The 25832-nt window shown below is 39.7% G+C and overlaps 2 protein-coding genes and 1 pseudogene across 4 annotated transcripts in view; 1 reads left to right on the forward strand and 2 right to left on the reverse strand.

Annotated features, from left to right (window-relative positions):
• Nucleotides 1-2336, reverse strand: LOC148906973 (uncharacterized; annotated as a pseudogene).
• Nucleotides 2337-11168: 8832 nt separating this feature from the next.
• On the reverse strand, nucleotides 11169-19100 carry LOC116296727 (uncharacterized). Of its 2 annotated transcripts, XM_031704796.2 has the most exons (4): nucleotides 18744-19097; nucleotides 14390-14479; nucleotides 12893-12996; nucleotides 11169-12429 (listed from the first exon to the last, which is right to left on the reverse strand). In XM_031704796.2, exons 1-4 carry the CDS (start codon nucleotides 18805-18807, stop codon nucleotides 12157-12159), a joined length of 531 nt encoding a protein of 176 aa, XP_031560656.1. In that variant the 5' UTR covers nucleotides 18808-19097; the 3' UTR covers nucleotides 11169-12156. The 2 variants fall into 2 exon arrangements, with proteins under 2 accessions (XP_031560656.1, XP_031560657.1); XM_031704797.2 differs by lacking the exon at nucleotides 14390-14479 and having other exon boundaries at nucleotides 18744-19100.
• Nucleotides 19101-21263: 2163 nt separating this feature from the next.
• LOC116296842 (uncharacterized) overlaps nucleotides 21264-25832 on the forward strand; it is a 36926-nt gene continuing 32357 nt past the window's right edge. Inside the window, exons 1-2 of one of the 2 annotated variants that reach the window (XM_089036750.1) lie at nucleotides 21264-21398; nucleotides 21607-21665. The gene's annotated coding sequence lies outside the window, so the exon portion shown is untranslated. Of the gene's footprint in view, nucleotides 21399-21422; nucleotides 21666-25832 lie in introns of those variants that run through there. The other variant, XM_089036749.1, reaches the window with a different exon arrangement.

Genomic DNA, 25832 nt, shown 5'->3' on the forward strand with positions numbered 1-25832 from the left:
TGATTGATTTTAAATCATCTTAATTGACAAACGTTAGTCGTCATCATCATCATCTTGGCCGCTGTTGTCTTCTTCATCATCCTCATCAGGATTTTCCCATGCATTGTGGGGATTCTCACATTGATCAGCACACATACATACATCTGTGCACGATATGCCATTTCTCTGACAAGTACAGTGGCCAGTTGAACATTTTCCAGTGCATCCACAGATTATCAAATCAAGAAGTGCTGCTGGTGCAGGAGGAAGTGACATCCACTTTAATGCGAGGCTTTCTTCTTGAATGATCCATCCGTGGTTCTCAGGTGATGGGACATTGGGATTTGCAACTAATGCCCGTCGCCAAACAGCAGCTTGGTAGTTTGCCCGCATCGTATGGTGCTTCAACGCATCTTGACAAGGTGGTAGAAAATGTGACTGTGATTGTTTGCTTGCAAACATTTGGTAACGACAACTATTAACTCTGGGAAGTTCTGGGTAACCATACATGTGACAAACAAATCTTTCACAGTGAGAAAAAAGAGCATCATCGGCTTCAAACGATCTCCCAAGCATTGACATGGTTTGACAGTCTGCTTCATTGATTCTGCATTGCTTCAGTGGCGCCTTCTTTCCTTTGCCTGAGAAAGAGCTAACGGAGTCACAGCCGGTAAATGCGTGTAAACCAGGTAGAGCATTGCAAAGCAAAGGGCCAGCTTCTTCTGATATGGCAGAGACATCGAGATATACCACTCTGGTCTTCTCTTTTTTCATAACTAGAAGGCGTGCAGGGATTTGGTTACTGAAATGATAAGCAAGGATTGCCACATCTGTATCTTGCGACTTGATTATGACGGTGTTTTCTCCACTGTCTGCAGCATGCTTGGCATGTAGAGGCAGCTTCGTGTCAGCTTCTTCGTGGTTGCTGCATAATGTTGGAATTTCCTCACACAAAACTTTATCATCAGCTATACAGAAAGACGGAAGCACTTCAGCTCAACAGCAAAGAATAGGTGGCGGTTGCCAATCAAACGCTTGTACCTGTCTTGAGACCATTACTTCAAGATGAATTGCACCAATTCAATTTTGTTCTCGCCGCTGCTCAGATATTTTCTCCATTGCTTTGGACATTTCTGACCACTTCCTGAGATCTTAATCTTAACCACGCCTTCATTTGCTCGCTTTTCTCTTTCGGGGTTTTTTATAGAGACTTCGGGATATCTGTCCGTTACAAAATCTACTCGTCTTGCTAGACTTGTATGAGGGACAGCAAGATGAAACACTTTAAGGGCAAGCTCTTCAAATGTGTCAGGAATGGGTTTCAGAGACTGAAGAATAGCCATCCCGTCAATAATCATTGCCGAGGTCGGTGGGACGTCTTCAACTGGCTGAATGTCCTTAGTCAGAATTTCAAGCAGCTTTGACTTGCCAGTTTTGGCGAGTGAGCCATCAGCGGAAGCAAGGGACCAGGGCAGAGGACCAAGAGAGTATTGAAAAACATCAGAAAGATCCATGGATCTTCTCTGGGCGATTACCAGAAGCCGAGCAAAAAGATCTCTGTCTGCTTTGATCATGGTGTCCTTGCCAGCGATCTTTACTTTAGATAACTTTGACGAAGAAAAGTTGGCAAGCTTCAACTTCTTTAGTGGACCATGGAAAGGTACTTCATTAGTCAGCAACCTCGTCCTAAAGAAGGATTCCATGGCTTCTTCGCCTTGTTGATGTGCAGTTAGCAGGTCATTCTCAATCTGTGTAGTCGCTGTCGATCCAGATGCCAGGTGATACAGCTCTACTTCATCTGTTGGTTCGAATGGGTTCACCCAGTTGTTGATGGTCGCCAGTACTTTCTGAACGTCTTTCTCGTCGGCTGTCATTCTGCTCTTACCCATCTCCTTCTTTGCAGCATCTCCATCAGTTTGTTGTAGTCCTGCCATCTCTCGACAAGCTTGGGTGATAGCTGCGCGTTCGTGGGATGTAAGGAGCCATCGTTGTACAGCACCCTTATTGACACTGAATCCTATGATGCCGCCCTTGGTCTTTGTGTCTCGATTGACAGTCTGTTCGATCGTCTGGTCCACAGGTACTTGACTGAATGGGCTTCCACTGCTTCTTTGGACGACGAACTCGCCAGCTTGAAACGCGCTCAGAACCGCTGGATGATTTTCTTCTAATGACTGCATATCCAGGAGGTAAACGGATAGATATCGAGAATAGTTGACCCGGTCATATGCAAACATCCACGGTATCATATCACGGATGCAGGTGAGATACAATTTCCAATCACCCTCTCTTATTGAGCGGATAAAGTTTAAGAGAAGACTGACCATTTCGATGTATGAAAACCAGAATTTGGCCATTTTTGTAGTAGCTGGTGATTTGTTGAAATCTTTAAACTTTGCGTGGAGCTTCTCAAGGTCCGTTGTCTCGTACAGCCTACGATATAATACAATGTAATACAATAAATGCTATTACTAAAACATGGGATGTGGAACTACTAAATTTGTTTTTTCACCTCTGGATCGTGGAGCTTGATAATTCTCTTTGGACGCTCATCGTAGCTGTGGTCACAGTTTGCTTGAAAGCAGCAGTAAGGGGGACTCGCGATCGATGCCGTATATTTGCGGGTTTTACAGGCGTTATTCCGAACGCGGGTACAGCAGATTTACGGGATTTCCCGCGGTGTGTCCTTACTGCTGCTGTGTTGGGTACCGCAAACGGAGGTTAAAATATTTGTCGGATATACGATGCATGAATGTAAAAAGTTCACCAATGACTTCTGTGTGATTTGTCTAAGATTCAAAGTTAATATACCCAAGCCCAAGGGTTTCTGGTGTTGTGGTAAGAAAATGCAAATAGAAGACGACACGTCAGCGCAGTGTTACGAATGTGGTAAGAATATTCGTAATGCCGTACCAAATGCTACCAGAGAGCAGTATTACGCCAATGGAGGTCGTAAGAAAACCCCATACAAAAGAATAAAATATTTCAGGGACTGGATGAGTCATATCCAAGGTTTACATCCGGTATATTTAGTAGAGTGTACAGAATCCCATTTTCCCGGCAACCACTTTCGGCTACCTTTTTTTTGTGTTCCAAAAGATGCAGATCCAAAAGATGTCTGTGTCGTGGTTTGCGACGCTTCCCAAAATAGAAGAGTGTCCGCGCCTCGACACGACTACCTTTTCTCGCGTCCCAAAAGGTGTCGATCCGGATATCCCCCGTAGAATGTCGACAATAAGGTTAAATCTTTGTTAAGTATGTGTGGAAACTATTTCAAAGAGTGTCTTAGAATGTCGACAATAAGGTTAAATCTTTGTTAAGAGTGTATCGTTTGTCCGCGCCTCGACACGACTATCTTTTTTTGTGTTCCAAAAGATGTGCATTGCTGTCCCAAAAGAGTGTATGCGTGTCCCAAAAGATGTGTATTGCTACCCCAAAAGATGTCTATAGAAGGGAGGCGATTCACCGCCCTTCCAACTTGCACCCAAAAAGAGCGCGACACCCCCCATAGTAGTAGCCAAAAAACCTTCTACTCCTAGATATAGACATGGACTCCCAAAAGAGTATTTCGGTTACATTGCAAGAAATGGGCATACGTGCAAAGAGCAGAGTGTTGGCGCATTTGCTGCTGGACAATGCATGCGACGGGAACTTGCTGCCGGACATATCCAAATGCGACTACCTACGCAACAACGAAGGTACTACCAGTTTGCAGCCGCTGGAAGGATTGCCGCCATTCGTAGACGACATATTCGTATATGGTTTCGTTGCGGAAGAGAATTTGTATGGCAAGAAGCTGCTCTGCAGAAATGCAAAGACAATAGTTGCGCAGATATCTACGGCAGCAACAGTGGCATTTGGTGGGTTTCTGCCCACGAGTATCGTACATACCTGCAAGCAGGGAAAGATCGTAGAAAACATCGCAAAGATAGAAGAGCGCTCCAATGCCAAAGGCAAATGGTATGGAATACACAACACAGATCCTGCTGGATACTTCGTGGCCAAAGTAGACACTTCGGAGCTGCAAATAGAAGATGTCGGGGAAAACGTACGCAAATTCTCCATGGCTTTGTATGGGCAAGGATATGGCATCTACTCCGTGGACTACACACAGGATTTCTCCGGTACTTTGGACAGAGCTGCATTGGTGCGCAGACTGCGGCAAATGGGCTACAAAGAACAAGGAGAAGTTGGTTGGCGCGAAGGTACCATTTTGGACAATACGCATGCCGTCGGGAACCATGTTTGTACTTGGATGGAAGACGGAAAGAGAACCAAAATATACAACAAGATAGTGTCGAACTTCGAAGCCGGAGAAGTGCAAAACCCAGTAGGAGCAAAGTTGGCAGAGTACGTGGATTGCCCCAACGACCATTTGCGTAGAACATTCCTACGCCCAGACGTGCAAAAAAGAGGATGCACCAGAGTGGAAATATCCATCTACGGCAAAGACTTCTCCAAATCCCACACCAATGCTATAGCGGAGACCATAGAACCTTTGCAGGACATATTCGTAGTACAGCCGCCAAAGAATTTGTGGTTGGCACTTGCGGAACATTTGGACAGGTGCTTGTGCATTTGCTGCGAGGAGACGAAAGAAATATTCCTAGCTTGGTACTGTAATTTGGAAACCAGACGCATAGCCGGAGTGCGAGTTCGTGGCAACGACAAATGGGAACAATGTGTACTTTGGACCATAGCAGAGTTTGGCCTGCGCAAATGCCCCATATTTCGCATAGATGTGCTTGGTATGGAACCTGTGGAAATAGCTCCGCTGCGCTGCTACACAAAAAACTTGCCTACGGTATTGGCGGAGTCCAAATTCCCCACCCGAGTGCATACAAATGCCCCTGCCATTGCCACAATGCTGCCTCCGACGGAACACGTAGAGTGGATATGGCGTACGAAGAAGGCGCAAAGAATAGGAGTAGAAAAGAGTCTCTTCGGAATACTGGAAGTACCTACGGACCGCAGGATCTCCTTCCTATCCAAAAGAAAACGACAACAAAGATTGGAAGACATACGGGACGATTTGGAAGGCGACGAGTGGGTAGAAGCCACGCAGAGATACCACGCAGAGCTGTCGGAACAAAAGCAAAACACCCTGCGGCAAAAAGAAGAAGACAGGCGAAAGATAGAAGAAGAGTTGGAAAAGTACGAAAAGCTGTTGGATAGGATTTCCAAAAGAACAGACAATCTGCGTAGATTGTTCTTTGGAAAAGAAAGCTCGTTTGGTCCAGAGACGCCCAGAGCCAAAGTGCATAGGATGGACCAAATACCCGCAGGAGACTACAAAATACTAGGATATGCGATCCCCAGAGACTTGGATGCTGGCTGGTCGGCAAGGGGGCACCGAGTAGTATTGCGGAGGAATAGAGAAACGTCTGTGGCATGGGCCACGGAAGCCCTATTGGAGGCATTTGCAGCTGGAAAGTTCGAAGCAAACGGCAACATACGCACTGCCATACCAGGAGAAGAAATATTGCTAGAGTGGAAAAATGGCATAGCAACTGTCTTCGTACCGGAAGGACCAGGCTTGGACACATACCACGAGTTGGCCAGAAAAATAGACCACAAAATGCCGCAGAATCCAGGAAAGCTACTGGAAGTTCCAGCGCCACCGAACAAAGAATGTACGCAGGCTTTGCGCATGCAGCCGGGCGAATACCAATGCTGGCGCTACGCAAAAGCCACATACAGAAAAAAAGAAAGGACAATACTGTTCCTTTCCGAGCTATGTTCGTAGTGCGTATTGGAGGGCTGCACGGTAGAACATGCAACCACTCCGGTCTGGGGACACTTCTTGGACGAGCAAAAGATAGACTGGACATCTCCAGCGCCTTTGTATTGCAAAATAGGCAGAGAAAAGACTACCAAAGCAAAGAAGAAAGACAGAATAGTGCACGTCTCCGCAAAGGGTGTCGATCTGGTAGACGCCCTTTCTACTCCATCTCCGGAATCTTAGAAGGCCTCTGTGGCCGTTCGTAGTAGACAACCTTTTCCACTGGTTGCTGCATGCGCGCCCAAAGCAATGCTCCAATGCCAAAGATGGCAAATACTATATTCCCGGCTATTTGCCAGTCTATCTTCGTGGATATTTCCTCCACTTCGTCCTCTAGGTTTTCCTCGCTGTAGTAGCCATCCTCGTCGCTACCAGGTGGTTGTATCTTGGACGACAGCTCCGCACGAAGCTTTTCTAGATCGTCCACGCGGTCTAGCAATTCTTTTTTTGTGGTTGCAAGTTCGGCCAGCAATTCCTCCTTTGCTTTTCCTAGGTCGTCCAAAACAATGGCAAAAGAATCCTGCACCTCTAGAAAATGCTTCTGCAAATCTGTCGTAGGTGGCGTTTCTGGAATTGCAGGCGTCGCATTGTTTTCCTGCTCTATCCTGCGTATTTTGGGAATACCCACACCATACTTCTTGGCTACCTTTTGTAGCCCCATTCCATTCTTCCTGTCTTCCAAAAGGTCTGCGATCTCCTCTTTGGATAGTATCTTGGGTGTGGCCATATATGTAGGTAGATACGGAACATACCCTATGTTTGTCCATGGAATACCCTATGGATCCATATGGTAGATACCTGTTTGTCCACAGATATAGCATGTATCTGTACATAGCCATAGGCATAGCTGGATACATGCTAGGAAAACAGCGCACGATAGAAATCCTTTTGGATGTGGTAGGTGGCTTGTACAGAGCGCAGGAGACAATAGGCAACATTCGAATTCCGGGCTACGTAGCTGCACCATTGCGCGTGGCCCTACAAAGAAGGTAGAAGGGGCCTCCATTCTCTTCGGGCAAACTATTCCAAAGAGTGTCTTAGAATGTCGACAATAAGGTTAAATCTTTGTTAAGGATACCTGGAAACTATTCCAAAGAGTGTCTTAGAATGTCGACAATAAGGTTAAATCTTTGTTAAGTATATATGGAAACTATTCCAAAGAGTGTCTCAGAATGTTAACAATTAAGGTTAAATCTTTGTTAAGACACTCTTTGAAATAGTTTCCATATATACTTAACAAAGATTTAACCTTAATTGTTAACATTCTGAGACACTCTTTTGGAACACACATACGCATCTTTTGGAACATGGATCTACATCTTTTGGGGACACACATACGCATCTTTTGGAACACGCAAAGACACTCTTTTGGGGACACCAAAAAAAGGTAGTCGTGTCGAGGCACTGACACTCTTCTATTTTGGGAAGCGTCGCAAACCACGACACAGACATCTTTTGGGACAGCAATGCACATCTTTTGGAACACAAAAAAAGATAGTCGTGTCGAGGCGCGGACAAACGATACACTCTTAACAAAGATTTAACCTTATTGTCGACATTCTAAGACACTCTTTGAAATAGTTTCCACACATACTTAACAAAGATTTAACCTTATTGTCGACATTCTACGGGGGATATCCGGATCGACACCTTTTGGGACGCGAGAAAAGGTAGTCGTGTCGAGGCGCGGACACTCTTCTATTTTGGGAAGCGTCGCAAACCACGACACAGACATCTTTTGGATCTGCATCTTTTGGAACACAAAAAAAAGGTAGCCGAAAGTGGTTGCCGGGAAAATGGGATTCTGTACACTCTACTAATTGGTGAACTTTTTACATTCATGCATCGTATATCCGACAAATATTTTAACCTCCGTTTGCGGTACCCAACACAGCAGCAGTAAGGACACACCGCGGGAAATCCCGTAAATCTGCTGTACCCGCGTTCGGAATAACGCCTGTAAAACCCGCAAATATACGGCATCGATCGCGAGTCCCCCTTACTGCTGCTTTGAATGACTTTACTTCTTGGTCATCTTTCATAGTGTCAACAAACGATTGCCAATTCAGACGCAACAAAGCTTCCATAACAATCTGAAAACAAGAATTGTAACGAGTGAATATACAAAGAGAGAACAAGCAGCTAGAAAAAACTAAGCACCTACCTTATGTGTTCGCAGTGCCCTATTATAATGTTTTCCTTGGAGAACTCCATTCACAGAGCCACTGCCTACCAATCTAGACTCGATCAGCAGATCCTGCAGGCCACTCTCTCCAAATCGCTTTCCCAATACAGCAAGGAACGTGCAAATGATATGAAAACTTCCCATGCGTAACACAACGCTCCGGAACTCTTCTTTCTGCTTCCATATAACTTCTAAAGCTTTCGCATATATGGCTTGGTCTACAACGACGACAGTATCGTGAAGTCCAAGTTGTGCCGCCATTTCGACGGATTTCTTGAGTAAGGTATATACTGTTGATAGATCTGAGGGCGATGCATCAATGAGCTGACAGTGGCCAACTACACTCTTCGGTGGGATTTCGTTCATGCGTGCCACTGCATTAAATCCACGCCATGCTGGAACTGAAGGCTCATTTAGACACAGGAAGACCAATCAAAACAACATCTGCAGCACTTGAGATTTTATTTTTCATTTGATTCTTTAATTTTGCATTATTTTATTTATAAGATATATATAATGATTTACAGTGATTTCAAGCATAAATTTATAAATCTCAGCTCCTCTTTATACACAGACAGTTAGTACTTCTCCTTCCATAAATATGTTCTATTCTTACCTATTTACTACTTGAAAAGAGTACACACAAGTAGTAAACATCTATAAGAGTGTTAATTTGTTATAAATAAAAGACTACCAGAGTCTGCAATGAGTTATTTTCCGATTTTATTCAAGAAATCTTAAAAAACGTAAACCGGAAGTAGTTTAGCTATCAACTTCCGGTTTGACGAATAGTACGGAAATTGTCTTTTCTATAGCTAATATTAAAAATATTTGTCATTTCTCTCTGAAAACTAATCAGATAAGGTCAAACTAAGGTCTTTATAAGAAAAATGCGTTTTTAGCGACGTTTAAGATTATTTAAAAAAAACTTTTGCCACTCAATGAATCGAAAATCGTGATTAATGGCCCAAATATGCTAATAATTCCACATTTCCTGAAAATGTCCTCGTTTTTTCATATGTGTGCATTAGCTTAGCATATAATAAACACATCAAAGCAGTTTTTATCGAAAATTTGTGTGTGAAACGTGAAAAACGTCAAGAAAATGAAGAATAACGAAAATATTGTGAAATAGAAAGTATGTACTTTAGGCCAGGTCGCCAAGCTGTTTGGACACTTTTTTCAAGTGGCGACAAGCAGATTCGTAATCTACAGGCTTCAAGCTTTAAAATGATACCAAGAAACCTTGGCCACCCATGGGGCGCAGCCAACTTGAAAAATTCTGGGTTTAGCTTCTAGACTATTACCTATACTCAACTTTATGAGCTGAAAATTCGCCCTCTTACTAATGTTGAGCTGCTCTTTTCGTTTCTAAAGTTTGTTTTCACACAACTGCTCGTTTTAAGGAAGGAAGGGTCACGTGACCTTTTAGTGCAAGTCGATCGTCTATTCGAGGAAATTCTACGAACCATCGATTAGGGGAATTTTATTTATTGGATATAGTCTCCTCGACAGGCAACTTTCTTATTTACCTTTCTCTGGCACTTGGGATCCCTGTATGATAAAGGAGGGAGCTCCCAGTCTTTTTTACATCATCAAATTTTCAACCGATTTCGTACATTCAATGCTTGCCAGTTTTTAATGTATATCAAAAACACATTTTAGCTTTTTGTGTAGAACAATGAATGCGAGATCACTGTATTGGGTAGTTACTCTTCCTAAAATTGTATCTGCAAATTGATAATGATATGATGCATTTTGAAAAATATTAGAAAAAAAGTTAACTGGATGCAATGGGGTTAAAACCCACTGGCAGAAATAGATGTCAAAAAAAAAAAAAAAGAAAAAAAAGAAAAAAAAAAGAAGAAGAAAAAAAAAGAAAAGAAAAAAAGAAAAGAAAAAAAGAAAAGAAAAAAAGAAAAGAAAAAAAGAAAAATAATAATAATCGATTCCACTGTGCCATACCCCCGAGACATCCGCAGAGCTGAGGCGGCGTATGGACTTCGGACCTGACGGCGATTAAATCCTTCTGCCCTTGGGTGTACGAATTACGCAAGAAAATGTTCTAGCCAAAGCATCAGGGGAGAGACCAGCCGGCCCCCAGACCATATCGGCTAATCCCTTGCATCTCTGCCACGCACGGAATCGGTTGGAAATTTGATGTTAAAAAGTCTAGTCTATCTGGTTCATTGTTTTCACGGCTATTGTTATGCTGATTCACCTGGAAACGTGGTCCAGTGGAAAAAGACTTGGGCTTTCATGACACTGACTAAAGTCCGGTTGAGCGAAGTTAGTACCTGGATGGGTGACCTGAAACTTGTGTCTACTCAAAAAAGTTTCAATTTTTTTTTCGTAACTTGATTAAAATCAGTTTTATTATAAAAATCGTCAAAGATTAAAAACTAACTGCCGCGCATGTAATCCATGACCGGAAGTCTGTAGGTCATCCTTGTCTAGAACTCAGTCCCAATCGGCAAACTATGTACTTATCGTTTGACATACACAACTTGTCCATCTAACAAGCAGCAACCATTTTCTTATTTGATGAAAACTAGCTTGCTGCATGTCATTAGTGGGCCACGATAAACAAGCCAGCAACAACTGTTTTTTTTATTTTGGGCAACTTGGCTATAACATGCAGCAACAGAACTCATTTCTTATTTGCAACGACTGGTTTCTTAATTATTTGCAGCAACTCGTCTCAGCATGCGCATCACTTCTTCTAACTTGCTGCATATCCCTAATGGGCCATCTTAGTTTTACGCTCATGCGGCTTAAAACCAATTTAGGAAATGGGTCGTTTTCTAATATGGGTGATGATGTCGTCATTCCCACGTAATTTATGACGTCATATTTCATAACAATTTAGAAAACAAGCGTGTATTTGGTCGGGTTTGACCCAAAAATAAGCGACATTTTAGCTTAGTTGAACTGCAAAATTGAATGCTTTACGTAGTCCGAGTGACCTTGATCAAGTGATGGATAAACACGCGCGCGTGAAACACACGTGTAATTAATAGTCGAGATCTGGGAGTGGATCGATGATTGCGAACTCTGATAACCACATGTCAACTTCATAAGTCAAAGTCAATTTTGAATATTAATAAAAATTTAAAAAAAACGAAAAAAATTCTTATGATAAATCCAAAAAAGTCTAGCTGGAAAATTCGTTTGTGAATGCTTTAAAATCTTTGAAAAAAAGACAATTATTACAGCGGGCGGTGGTTGCTGAAATCAATCGTTTATTATTATTATCATAATGTATTGATTTTGAATTCCTAGCCAATAAAATACGTTGTCGTAAGGTTGTCGTATACTCGATAGCAAATTGAAAAGAGTCTTGAACGCGGACACAAGAATTGCTCCATGTCGCCTTTGCGCGCTGTCGCCAACACCGATAAGGAATTTCGCGGCTGATCGAGCGGCTCTCTCGTGCTTGGTCTTATAACATGCATTTATTAACCATAAACATACGTCATGACGGTACGAAACGATCATCAGACTTACTTCAAAACTTAGAAGGGCGAATGAAATGAGTTGTTAAAAAGTACGTCTTTGGTTCAATTTAAGACAATTGCTATACAGGTATCTGAATCTATGAAATCTGAGTAATTCCTGAAAAACTGAACTGAAGTGTGGAAAGGTTTTGCTGCCTTTAAGACAATTTGCACATATACAATACTGAAAAACATGTGCACTAACCGGGCATTAACTACTAAATAAAAAACGGCTCCGCAGATACCACTGGGGGAGTCAACTCATCAGAAGGCTTTAGTTAGTTGTCAACAACCTGAGACAGTGGCTATTTCAGGTTAGTTAGATTGTCATTATACATCAGTGCACAGTATTCACATGGCATTTAATCTGGGCCAGTATTTGCACCTAATTTGACCCGTTGTAATAACTCAGCCAGTCGGAGCACTAAAGTAAAACTACTCTAATAAATGGGTTTTTAGACAATTAAAATTGTTTTTTAAACTGTGATTGATAAAATATTACATGTAAAAGTCGCTGCAGTCTCCCTCGAATTTTCAAACTTTCTCCTTTTAAAACTTGCGTCGCAGCAATAAAATATAAGGAACATTTATCATTTTCGTACTACACGCACAACTGGTCTTTGGAACAAGTAGCATGGTTGGTTAAGTCCAGTTAAAAATTATCAAGATTTACACGTAATGTCTCGTATGCGCCAAACCAGAAAATTCGCAGCTTAACAGGTTTTGGTACGTTCTCTTTTTTCTAATTCCTCCAACGAACCAGTGTGCTGATGAGGATAATGATGGCGCCAGGCCTCAGGAGGGACAACAGTTACTGCAACTGGCGAATGATGAACAACAAAATCACTAACGCTGCCTAAAACGGTCCGACGAAGTGTTCCAAGGCCACGTGCACCAATGACGATCAGATCAGCCTTTTCTTCGTTCGCTACGTTGATTATGGTGTGGTCCGGTCTCTCATCTTTCAGTATCAAACGATGTTCGATCTAAAAAAAGCATTAGATAAGACCATAAGACCACTCATGTTATTTCTAACATTGATGTATTTAAGAAATATAGAGTTGTTAGGAATTGTGTGGTTTCATCACGGCAGCTACCGGGCAAAACGATAGATTATAATTTTCCTTCTCAAAATCTGCATTGTTCCCGGCTACCGGTACCCTTCAACATGGTTGCAAATGTGAAAGCACATCAATACCAAACGAAATGTTATTTCAATACCGATTCAAATTAATCTTAAGAAAAATAGAAATACAAAAGACAGAACCTGGAGAAAGTGTTAGAGAGGAAACGTGCATTAAAAATGTATTAAATTGCAAAAAGGATTTCTTCATGAAGATCGAAGTCCCAAAAAATGCTTTTTTTTCAAGTAAACATGTCTCGCCGTGAAAGTAACATCAATATAAAAGTGATCAGTTAATATTCGATCTCATAGTATAGTTTTCTTACTCCTTTTTGTTTGCAAGTGGCTCCAAAATGATGAAGCAGTACTTTTCCTTTCGTACGTTGTTTGTCTGCCTCTGCTCTCCATTCTCCGTAATAATCGTACGCATCTACGAAATTAAAAACACGCAAACCTGAATGGAAGTTATTTCATGGTTCCAACTCAGAACAAAAGAGCTTTGAAATAATTGTAGTCAACTGCACTGCGCGCCGGAAACATGCAATTAACAATTCGTTATTTTTCAGCCAGGCAAAATGACGGTTTTGTAGATGGAATTTGATCGAGAATCCAGCTCCAACGGTCTTGTTATTCCTGCTAGACGGTTTTGTGACCATCGCTATAGAGGTTTTGTTAGATGGCTGGAACAATAAAATCATTTTACATGAGAAAGAATTTAATTCCCGAGAGTAAAGGGACTTTATTATTCTGTAATTTTACCACAGGCAGTCCAAGCTGTATTATGTTTGCGGCACGTGATGCTGCAAAACCTCTATTTAAGCAGGGCATCGTGGTTGACTAGGACTCTTTAAGTGTGACGTCAATCCGTAGAAAAAACGACTTCCACAAAAAAAAAACAGTTCTAAAATGAAGAACCTTTTTCCATGAGAAGGTTTGTTGTCCACTTTTCAATATATGATTGTTTCAAGTGGAGGTTTAAATTCAGTTGTGAACATTTTCCCGCTCAATTTAGCGGTTTTTCTGAGCAGCTGACCCGGAAATACGTCACAACTCTATAGCGAACCAGTCACCTTTTTGCAGACGTTTTTCCAGTGCAACAGCGGGTAAACATGTTGTCTCACAAAACAACCGGTTTTGAAGGATATTAAAATAAGTTAAGCTTAAAGTTGGAAAGCATCGGTTAATTTTATTTTATTATTGTCAGCTGAACAGGAGACGCGCAGGGTCTGAGACTGGAGAGAGGAAAACGTCTTGCGCATGCTAGAATATCAACGGGAAATTAAATAGTGAATGGTTTGTGTAGCAGGATATACAATCCATAGAGATTAGTAAAAACGTACCTAGATATTAAAAAAACTTTTCAAGCTAAACCAAAGTGCTATTTTTAGAGCGTTGTCATGTGACGTCACAGCTGTCAAGTTGGTGAACCAAAACAATACATGTTCTATCCTCAAGATTTGACCTCCATTTTTCTCCAAAAATTATGCAAAAAGTTTCTATTGCCTGGTACACCAATATGGCTGCCTTTTCGTTGGATGCATGTAGATCTGGGGTCTTGGTTTCGATTCCTGGACCCGGCATCACATGTGAGTAGGGTCATATGTTAGTTTCTCCATAGTTAAATAAAGGGGACGGTCCCCTCATCTCCCTTGATTCGAGGGTTTTTCTCCGCGTTCTCCGATTTTTCTTCCTCTACAAAATTTAACACCCTAAATCCCCATTCGATATGCGAGTTAGCCGTGCCCTGAAGTTGCCTTGCTTAAATGAAATTGGCGTTCAATTGTCACATTCGCCGAGTCGCTGTAAATACTGTAAATACTTACAAGGAAAGCGTTTTTCAGGCATTGGAGGCATTTCAATGCAGTGAACCACTAATAACATATCTTCATCTTTGCATAAATGATCACAGTACCCTGTAAATACACAAAAGACAATTATATCATCGACGAAAGCCGGCAAACGTCGACGACGAATACGACTACGACTGGACGTCGGACCAATCTCTTGTACGCATCGTTGAGCATGCGCAGTAAGAAATAAGGGCTCTGGGTACGAGATTGAATCGGACCTTATATGTCTAATGTACTGCACATGTCTGTACAAGTAAAATGTCTTTAACGACGGTATTTACAGTTTAAAGCCGTTCACATAAAAACGCAATTAGTTAATTTACTTTAATTTTTTTTAAATTTTTTAAATATTCCGCCAGAAAACAAATTTCTCCCCAGTCTTTTTCAACCATGACGTCATTACACTGTCGTTAATTATATTATCTTCCTTTTGTTGTACGAAAACAGGCAGGTTCAGTGCGAGCTGGAGAAAAATATTTATTTCAACTGAGATATTTACTTTTCATGTCAAAAAGAGCTTCATCTCGAATAAAGAGCGCGACATAATAAATATCACTGTCGTTGCTAACGGAAGTTCGAGCTTTTCCGAGTGCCTTTCCGAAGAAGCGAAAAATTCATCGGTCTTAGCTCGTCTGCTGGCAGAAAAAACAGCTGCTAAAGAGTAGATAAGAGTAGACATATTTTTCCTATGACAAATTTTCGTTTTTCCGGGAACGCTAGAACCTTTAATACGAAATTCTTTCCATTTTTTTCACTTTTCTTTATTGGACGAACCAGGTGCTTCATTATCGATATATTTATCAGTGAAAGGCCTAAATATGAATATTCCTTGGATATTTTATTAAAAGTATACATCAATATGAAAAAATCTTAATTAAACTACAAATAATTTAACGTCCAAACCTCAATAGTGCACATCAGTCGTTTAATGTCAAACAAACTCGCGCCGCCTTTGCCCGATTCCTTTTTTTCATCATTATATTTCAATCGTTTTGTATAATTGTTTACCAGGATCAATTATCTTTCCGTGTTTGTTAGCTAAAATTAATCATTTCCGTGGAAAGTTGGTTCAGGATTTCTTGTTTGTTATTCATTCATTCTAAAACCAAATAAATTGGTCTCCAAACTACCGGCTTAATAAACTTGACTTCGATGAACTGTTTATATAAGAAATCAGCAGGGGAGTTTTTTTATTTCCAAAATCAATCTAGGGCTGTCTAGATGGCGCCAAACTCTGAATATACTACATTTATTTGAGTTGCAATTCGTTTTAATGGTCCTTACTGAGTTCTAGTAGATACTAAACAAGGTGTTTGGTTACTGTATAAACTAACTAAACAGCCACCTACTGACGCTTGCACCGCATTAGCATTCTTTCAACGCTGACAACAGAACTTCTGCTTTAGACACTTTCCTCTCCAAGTACTTTATTTGAACCCAGGATCGTAGCCACCGCGGTACTTTTGGGGAGGAAAAAGGAAAAAAAATATTAGAAAAACCGAAAACCATCGAAAACCGGACCAATCAGACTTTTTTGTGGCTACGGCCCTGGAACCATTGTTTTTTCTAAGGAGGTTTTTGGGAGTCAGTTTTCCGCGATGTTCTAATCTCGTGCATGTTTTTCTAATGTTAGTATATGTTTCCTGATACGCACTGAATCTTATCTATCAAAACAAAACAAAATACTGTCGAGTTCCTTCCCGCCTTCTCTTCATGTATCTTTACAGTTTTGTCTATCTGTGCTCCGCACTCGGGAGCAAAATGGTACATTTTGTCTCACTCATTAATTCGACAGGTTTCGATCTGATTTTGCCCCCTGAGTAAACTGGAACGAGAGAAAATTTGCATTACCGAAGTAGCGTATTATAAGCTCAATTTCAAGAAGAGTATTCTTAACTTGTTTAGCTTCTGCACTACAGTTTCTGGAAGTCGCAAGACTTTGAATATTTTGTTCAAAGGAAATAGAAAACACCTATTAATTCATGAATATTGTATTCTGCGTTGACGACATGAACATTTCGAGTGCTATTTCTAGATAAGAAATTTCACGCCTCGGTTTTCCGAATCCTTTTTGCTTATTATTCATAAAGGATATATAACTATTTGCTAAGGTTTTTCAGCAGTTTGGGAACCTTCTTTTTTAGACTAATAGTTGAAACATCTTAACGTGTGCATGACGTGCATCAAATAAGGTCTCAATCGATAATTTAAGTATCAATATAGCATGATCTGACTCTTCACTTACTACTAATATTCATACTTGTAATATAATACTATGGATTATTGACCATAATTTCATATTACATGACATCGATCAAACAATTCCAACCAGACAAGACAAATTAACGCATTTTACTACTTATACTAATACATTTATCTCGACTGTACAATCGTATTGACATTAGTAATATGTAATAAATAATGCATAGTCTACAAGTACAGCAAACACTGTAGTGCTCAGTCGCAATTACCACTTATCTTAATAGTTTCAGTCTGAATATTGATTGAAGATTCATTTGGTGCTATAATGCATGATGATTTGTTGAACGTGACAGTTGAAGCGGGAACGTTTTTTAAGATGATGAATACTGCAAAAAATAAAGAGCGATTCTATGGCATCCAGAACCATTTGGACGAATGAACCAACGAAAATAATGCTGTATTTACTCTTCGTCGCCCTCTCTCTAGATTTCGTCTTTCTTTTTGGATTGGAAGTTTCCACTCAGTACTTCCCGTCTCCCTAGCTTCGGTTTTCTCTTGAATTCCCTGACTATGTGCAATGATATGTAGCTCGATTTATCTCCTTATTCTCTCTCGCCAAGTTCCATATAGAAGAAGCAAGAAGCTATTTCCTATCTCCTAAACTATATTGCTAAAAGAAAGCGTCCAACAGCTATTATCAGATTGAGAGTATTGACATAGCTGGCGAACTAGAATATTAAAACACATTTATATAAATTAAAATCAATGGGAATTTCAGAGTTTGAACCGAGATTTTATTCACACTAAAGGAATAACAGCTAGCGGTTAGTTATAATTATTATTTGGCTTGAAATCCTAAACAATTTTTGGTTTGGCCGAATAATGTTACATGTAATGTTCAATGCAGGGATAACCTATTCACTCATCTGCCATCCTTGTTGTTAGAGATATCATTACTGTTGCATTCAGAATTTCATTCAAATTTCGTATTTCCCTTTTATATTAGAAAAATTGGAAGGGACTAGAATAAGAAGAGATAATCGATTTCAGACGGGAGGTTGCACACATTCCATTTTTAAAGCTCACGACAGCCACGCAACCATAACGAAGAAAGCTATTTATGTTTTTAATTCGAGGTACTTTCAAAAGGAAGACTTGTGAACTACTGGTGGCAACAGAATTCACCAGCGTTGAAACTGAAAACAGCATTGCTGATTGAATTGCCTCATAAATATGGAACACAATAGTCCGGGCAGGTGCTGTTGGCTTATGTGCTTGAAGAAAATTTATACTGCATTACGTCTCTTCAAAACACTAAGACTCATTCAGACTGCTTGAATACCTATTTTTCAGTCTTATCTACCTTAATCCAGGAAGAATGAAGTGTGATTCGAACTTTTCCTGTTTTAATCCAAAATCATCGATGTTATTTCCGCTCATCGATAACTGATCGTCGTCGTTCAAGCGAGAGAAAGCTTTCCAGTTGTAACACTAGGTTGAAGTCTGGGCTGAAGTCTAGATATGCCCGAGTGATTAACAATTGTAATATCAGTTCTCACTTCCCGTATAACCAAACTGCCTTCAATAGCCTCAAAAACAGTCAAAGTACTTGTCTGACATTTTATACTGGGAGAAATAGAAAATAAGTTTGATGGGAAAAGAAGAAAGGAAAGACTGGAGAGAAAAAACAGAAACAGTATCGGTCAAAAACACCTTTTAAGCTTCCCTTTAAGCTGTTCAAGATGTATCAACTGCTTTCCTTCGAGAAATGCCCACCTGTTTTCCCGAGACAAATAGAAGGGAGTTCTCCACGCTGTTTTAACCCTCTCGTGTACCCAGCCCCTAGTGACGGCTGTTTACCGATAGTTTAACCTTAAAATCTGTTCCATAGATACTTAATTTGTCGATATTCTTGTAAGATTTTCATTCATTAAGGTATAGGAAATCCCTAAGTAAACTCTTTTATGGCATATAGGCTCGTAAATGATTACCATGAAGGTGTCTGTTTAGTGTACTGCTTCGAGCCCGCTTCTGTTTGTGACACACAACTATGGATATGAATATTCTCACATAACGCAATTTACATGATGTGGGTGTTGGAGTGGAATATGAATAAAATACTTACAATCGAAAGCCTTCTCGCTGTGTTCACTACCATCTACCGGAATAAGAACTGTTCTTCTGCTCATAATTCAAAAGCTCTTCGGCCACACAGAAGGGAGTATTGAACGATGAATTTGTGTACCGACTATGAAGCTACCATCTGCGATGACAACCGAGTTGGTCGCGAGTAACGCTAACACCACGCTGAGAATATACCGCGTTCACAGTGACCAAACAATAATATCTCGGATATTTAACCACAAACCTCTTCTGCTTCTGATGTTGTACTTAGTAATAAACGAGATGGTCTTGGCCCTTTGTAGACAACTCGTTATACTGAATACTATGGGGGCAGTATCATGCAACTAATAAGTATGAACCGGAGAAGGACTGGAGAGAGGAAGAGATGTTGTTATTGTCGCCAGTCTAGCTCCTACGAAAAATAACATAGGAACCCCAATAAAGTTTTAAAAGCACTACTGCAAGAAAATAAAAGCAAGTTTGCTGTTATCCGTCTCATCGAAGAAAAATTTGGTATCCATTCTGCCGACCATGTCAATATGGATACATAGCGAATAATGTCAGGAAATAAGCTATCTTCTCAAGTTCGGATGACTCAAGTTGAACTTCACCTGGCTTCGTGGCATCCAGTCACGCACTGCACTAATACTCGATAAAAACGTCATTACTACAGCTGCACGGAAATAGTGCCGAAACCTGATATGTTTTTGATTCAAACCAAAATCATCGGCGTTAATTCACGAGATTTTCACTCCCTAGTACCCTGATGCATAGTACTAAGTATCTCAGTCGTTATGGTCGATTATTTCCTTGGCTAGCTGGAATCAATTTATTTCTTTGATAAAAAAAACATTTCGATATATATAGTAAAGTAGTATCATATGCCAAGGGCATATGATATTTTTCTCTTATTTCTCTATTTCGATATATAATGATTGATTGAATTATTAGTGAGAGTACAACTAAGTAAGTTGTAAATTTGGTAAGGTTTTTAAAGATTTCTAGAAGTTCTCACTTTTAGCTTTTTTTGAAATGATCAAAGCATTCGCATACTCGACTTAATCCAACTTTATCCTCGCTTTCCGAAATCTTTTTACGTTTAAGTCTTTTTATATGATCTTCTGCCATATCAGTCATGTTCATCTTAACATTGCTTGTTTTCATATTACTTTTTCCCGCCAAGGAAATGTCAACGAATTTTCCCCCAACAACCAAAATAACCACCCAGTGTCTTTATCATTTCAGTTATCTTACATTCGTCTAAATTAATAATTTATAGAAAAAAGAAAACATTTAATATACCCATTTATAAGTTTGATAATTTTTCTCTTGGTTTTTAGGTTTTCCTCCATGCTATTTCTGACTTAGATCAGCTCAGAGGTTGTTTGAGGGTTGATTGAAAGCTAGATTTGTTTCGCTTGGTTACCGTGAGCCATCCGTATGTTGACCTGTTTCATCAGTTTTGTATCGTTAAAATCGGGCATGCTGTATCCTTACTATCATATCTAAACCACTATCTCTAAGAGACTTCCGACTGCTAATATAAAGATGTTTGAATAAAGGAAATTCAAAATACTGATAACTATGACTGGTCTCTAAGCTTTGGTACGAACAACACCATATATGGCATAAAGGACAGGGCTGGAAACCTACTCGCCGCGTGCGTCAAAATGTCCAAAAAAAATAAACAGGCCGCCGAAAAATCTCGCTTCCTCGAATCCTACTAGCAACGGTAACTGAAATTGGTCAAGGTTTTCAGAAGAAGAAAAAGTACCAGTATTGGAAGATTTTTACATACAATAAAAACAAATGTTAGGCATTGGTAGTCTACTTCGCAGCCCGATCATTAGTACCAAGAGAATATGAAGTACTTATTATTCTCTTGTTAGTACTCAATTTAACAGGGTCTGGAAGGGTATTCGCCGTAGCCGGGAAACGAATAAAATGTAGCGCGAGATCAGCGGAAACTAAAAAAAAATGCTACGTCATTCGGGATGATTGGCATCGGTCGTGACTCGGGAATTGCCGAATAGACCTTATTTGTGGAGTGACAATGTTTTCCCAATTCAGCGTGACGAACCTCCAGGGGATTCATTTTCTTTTATTTTTACCCTTCGAAAAATTCATGAGTATCCCAAAGGATACGAAAGGACTAACGATGATATCCCGACGAGTTACCGAAAACAATAGCTCTTCATTCCCCCAGAGGTTTTTCACGCTGAACTGCGAAAACACTGTCACACCACGAATAAGGTCTATTCAATGTCCGGGATGTGGGATTTCGATTTCTGATTATCGGGAAAAACGTGAAAAAATAATTAAACAAAGTAAATATTCATACGCTTTTGAATATTTTGAATTTGTTCGTCGCTACAATTGCAGCAGCACGCGGGATATCAAGAAAAAAATAGCGCGTGATTCGGGACCAGAACTCCCCCACCCCCCCCCCCCCCCCCCCCCCCCCCCCCCCCCGCCACGTACAAAGTGTGGTATCAGTCTGCATTTTATAAATATTAAGTAATGAACATCGTAGATTTAGCAATAAAAAAACCTCTTTTTTTCTTCTTACAGGACTGAAAGAGAAAAACAGAGGATGGAGACCATATTGCTTATTAAAGAGCGGGTCATAGCATATCTTGCTCAGCTAGATCACGAGGTAAGTGTTCATTAGTGCAAGTAAGCACTTTTGCTTCCGCTTCGATACTTTAGAGTCATCTTAAAAGTGATCTAAACTTCTCTGTTTCTGTTCAACTGACGATATTATCGATACAGTAATGGCAATCAAGTCTTGAGCACCGTTTTGCAAGAAGTACAGTTAGTTGTGAACGTAATAACTAAGAGAGAAACTCTTTCGATGTTTATAGACAGACTATGTAGTTCTTGGCACTGCTCAGTCTATGGGCGTGATGGATTCTTCCTTGTGGTAAGTTGAATCTACGTTTAAATCAGCAGATTTTAACAAACAGATTATGCTGGAGCTGGAACTGTTGCAAGAATGCATTAGAGAATGCAAGGACTAGAAAGAAATTTTGCACTTTGTAATATTTTTTGAGTAGGTTGATTTTTCCAGCTTGCTGTATTCACGTTTCGATGGAACTTTGAACGCAAACATACAAATACAAAATATATGCCACAAATTCCATCAAGAACTATGATTTTTTTTGAGTTTTCTTTTGATGCTTTTGGGAAGGGTCCATTCATATCTGGAACCGCTTAAAAGTACGAACATTTGCTCAAACTTACTAGTAATTATTTCTCTATTGACACGGTTTTCTTTGTTATTCACAAGGCTTTATTTTTGTTATAACCTTCATTATAAATGCGAGGTCAATATATAGTCAGTTATTAACCGGTTAATAACTATATATAGACTTCGCATTTATAATGAGCAACATTTGATAGAAAACTGATTGATAAATTAAATACTTAATTACCTCGAACGTCGGCAATAAGCCTATACACCCCTCGGGTCTGCGGCCCTCGGGATGTATATGGCTTATTGCCACCGTTCTAGGTAATTAACTCTTTCATATCTCCTATTCTTGATAGCATTTAATTCATAGCTTTTCAGTTAAAAAAACATAACACTATTCTTTGATGAAGCTTCATGAAAGCTTAGCTGCATGGACATGGATATAGTTTATCCTGATATATTATATCCGTCTAAGGCTTCTTAAAGGTTTAATTGGAAAAGCGCATTCGCAGAGAAGATTGAAATGCGAAATAAAATTTTCTCATGAATAAACAAACGAACATTTCAATTTACGGTTTACGGTTCATGAAATTTCAAAATATGCAAATATTGCTCACAAAGTTCTTGAAAATACCCGCATGAATGAACCTCGATATTAAGAAGACAGAAAAAATACTGATCAATGAAGATAACTTTATATAACGATTTTTAAATTTTGAATATAATATACATACACTATACATGAACTTCAATGCCATATTTCGGATGATTATTCTTGTTGACACATTCCTTTTTTGTCTGCTTATCTCCATTGAGCGTGAAGGACCTCTGTTGACCTTAGCCTTGGAAAAGGGAAGGGGGGAGGGGGAGGAGGAAGGGGGAAGGGAGAAAGTAGCTTGCACTGGTCCCCTTGGTTTTCGTGTATCGCCAACTTCTCCTTTCCCCCTCCCTTTCTTTCCCTTTTCCCTCGTCCCCAATCCCCTAGAGCCGCGCCACGCAGGCTATGTTGACCTCTTCATTATTAGGCTACATATTGGTCTCTGAACGAAGCTATAGACGTATATACTTATTTCAATAAAGTTAGTCACCAAAAACCTAGAATCATGGGAAAATGTTTTATATCCAACAAGTAAAGCTTTTGACACAAACTGCAGCAGTTGAGGATGCTCAGAGGAGGTTAACTTTTAACTGGAAGAAGATCTCAAGTCCTGAAATAGCGTGTTTCGTTCGAAAGAATTGTGTCGATTTGGCTCTACGCGGGCATAGTTGAGTAAGGCTAAAGTAAAACTTTATTGTGTCAGACAAACCAGTCACAAACAGGCTAGGGAAAAGGCCCGGCGAAACCTAAAATAATCCAAGGCTAACATGTATAAAGGGAAATAAAAAGGAAAACAGTCTGAATCTGAATCTGAATCTTTATTTAACCACGGTAAAATACATCAGTCAATTACAGCTAAATATATATAATATAAATGCTAACTGAATACAGATATATATATAATATACATGGTTTAGATACTGCTTTACATGTAGGCCGTGGGAGTCTTTACATTAAGAAAACACATTTTCAACGCAGTTTTCTTGAATTGTGAGATTTTTGCCTCTCTCACTGATTGGGGAAGGCTATTCAACAGTGAAGAGCCACTATAACAAAAAGAATTCTTAAGATACTCAGTATGTGGCTTAGGAACTGAAAATGTATTTTCCTGATTACGTAAGTTGTAATTAAGTTTTTTCAGCTCAAAGAGATTTTGGATGTACGTTGGCACGCGCTTATTCATTGTCTTATACATTAGTGTTGCTTTTTGCTTATCTCGACGAATTGCAAGGGCGTCCGAATTGAGGTCGACAAGTAATTGGCTAGATCGAGTCTCATAGTTAGTTTTTGTAATAACTCTTGCCGCGCGATTTTGAAGTTTTTGAAGTCGATCACTTAGCTGTTGACTTAAGCCACTCCACACCGTACTACAATAGTCGAAGTGGGGCTGGATACATATGCGTTTTATAAATTTGAATGGCAGTACTGATCGAGATAAAAGGACGCACGCGTTTTAAGGCTCCTATGCAAGAGGAGACTTTCTTGATAACATTTTGAATGTGTATAGACCAATTCAAATTTCTGTCTTTTGTAACGGCGAGCGACTTCGTATGATCGGCGTTTTTTAATTTCGTTATCGCCAATCGTTACTTTTATTGGAAAATCGTCATGTTCAGTAAATTTTTGGCGAGAGCTAATAATCATCCATAAATTCAGTTTTGGTAACATTTAAACTTAGCTTATTGCTAAGTAACCGGCCATTTATGGATGTTTCTAATTTCTGCATTGAGTACAGGCTCAAGATCTGGAATGTTGTTACCATGAACAGTGATGTTAGTGTCATCAGCAAACATCCGTGCTGAGGCTGAATCCAAGCAGTTAGGAAGATGGTTGATAAAAATTAGAAAAAGTAATGGCCCAAGATTACTGCCTTGGGGCACACCAAATCTTACTGCACTTTGGCCAGACAGGCTTCCGTTTACACATGCTCTCTGTAATCGATTAGTTAGATAAGACCTAAACCAGGAAACTGACAGTTGGTCGACACCATAGTTTACTAGTTTAGTTAGCAAAATCTCATGACCAATAGTACCAAAAGCTTTTTGTAAATCAATGAAGATAGCACCATTAAACAAGCCCCTGCTTCTATTAAGGCAGTTAGAGTACTGTGCAGTGTACGGAAGCCTGATTGGCAAGTCGCTAACAATTCATTTGTATTTAAGTAAGTATAGAGTTGGTCAAATACAATTTTTTCGAAAATTTTAGATATAGTGGACACTACTGAAATTGGCCTGTAATTATTTACATCATTTTTGTCTCCTTTTTTAAAGATAGGTGCTACTCTGGCTAATTTCCACTCGCGCGGAAATGAGTGCCCGTCATGATAGATTGACCAAAAATTTCAGCTAGGGATGGTCCAACGATTTCGGCTGCTAATTTTAACAAGTTATTGGGAATTCTATCAAGATTCACTGCTTTGTTCACATCAATACTGCTTAGAAGATCCAAGGGCGCCAGGACAGACGGATTTGGTTTTAAATATGTGCGATTGTTTCAGTTATTTGTAGATTTCTAATTGAATTGATATATCTTTGTTTCTAAATGGATACTAAATAGTGTTCACTTATCTTTCCAACCAACGGTCTTTCTGGTGAGCTAGGAGGTCTGTACCATGTACTAACTAGATGAGGTTTGGATCGAGGTTTAGTGATTTCAATGGTCAAGACTTCAAGTAATTCGTCATCAAGATCACTACGAATTTCGTAATTTAGGTTATTTCTTATATAGAAACTAGCTATATCAAACTGTGGTATATAGATTTCTTCGTTAGATATAGTAGAATTTAGTTTAGTTTCATTAATTGCTCAAATATCAATTTTGGCAGTTGAAAGAAAAACACGAAGTTCATCAATATGAGCCAGTAAACTATTGATATTTAAACATGCCATCACCAAACCACGACCAAATACATTAGTCTTACAAGACGATTCCTCATTAGTCTTTGAACTATTAGATATGAGTATAGACTCCCCGGCCTTTGTAACCTATTTAACTTTTAAAAAAGTTATGAAATTACTAGCCAGCACCGCAGTGCCCTTTTTATTTAGGTGAAGCTTACTAGCATTAAGATGGCTTGCATTGATGTTTGAATGGTCTATGAAATCCCATTTGTTCTTCTCACAAATCTCATTAAGAATAGTATTCACAGCAATGGCTTTCTTACCTAAGCTGACATCATCAGTTCTTGTAGTAATGTTTGAGACGACCACTTTGGTAGTCTTATTAGAATTTACCATGGCGGCTAGTTTAGCGATCTCATCAGTACAGGACTCTGATGATTGAGTAGAACGAAGGCTATT

Source organism: Actinia tenebrosa, unplaced genomic scaffold (assembly GCF_029948245.1).
Source record: "Actinia tenebrosa isolate PJP-AT-01 unplaced genomic scaffold, QUT_ActTen_1.0 PGA_scaffold4__44_contigs__length_22323623, whole genome shotgun sequence".
Taxonomy (NCBI): domain Eukaryota; kingdom Metazoa; phylum Cnidaria; class Anthozoa; order Actiniaria; family Actiniidae; genus Actinia; species Actinia tenebrosa.

Bases quoted from the DNA above. Each gene is read 5' to 3' on its own strand.
- LOC116296727 (XM_031704796.2), bottom strand. From the start codon at position 18,807: ATGAGCAGAAGAACAGTTCTTATTCCGGTAGATGGTAGTGAACACAGC. The intron at 14,480-18,743 runs GTAAGTATTTTA...GTGTATTTACAG, and splicing joins CAGCGAGAAGGCTTTCGATT to GGTACTGTGATCATTTATGC. The intron at 12,997-14,389 runs GTAAGTATTTAC...TTAATTTCGTAG, and splicing joins GCCTGAAAAACGCTTTCCTT to ATGCGTACGATTATTACGGA.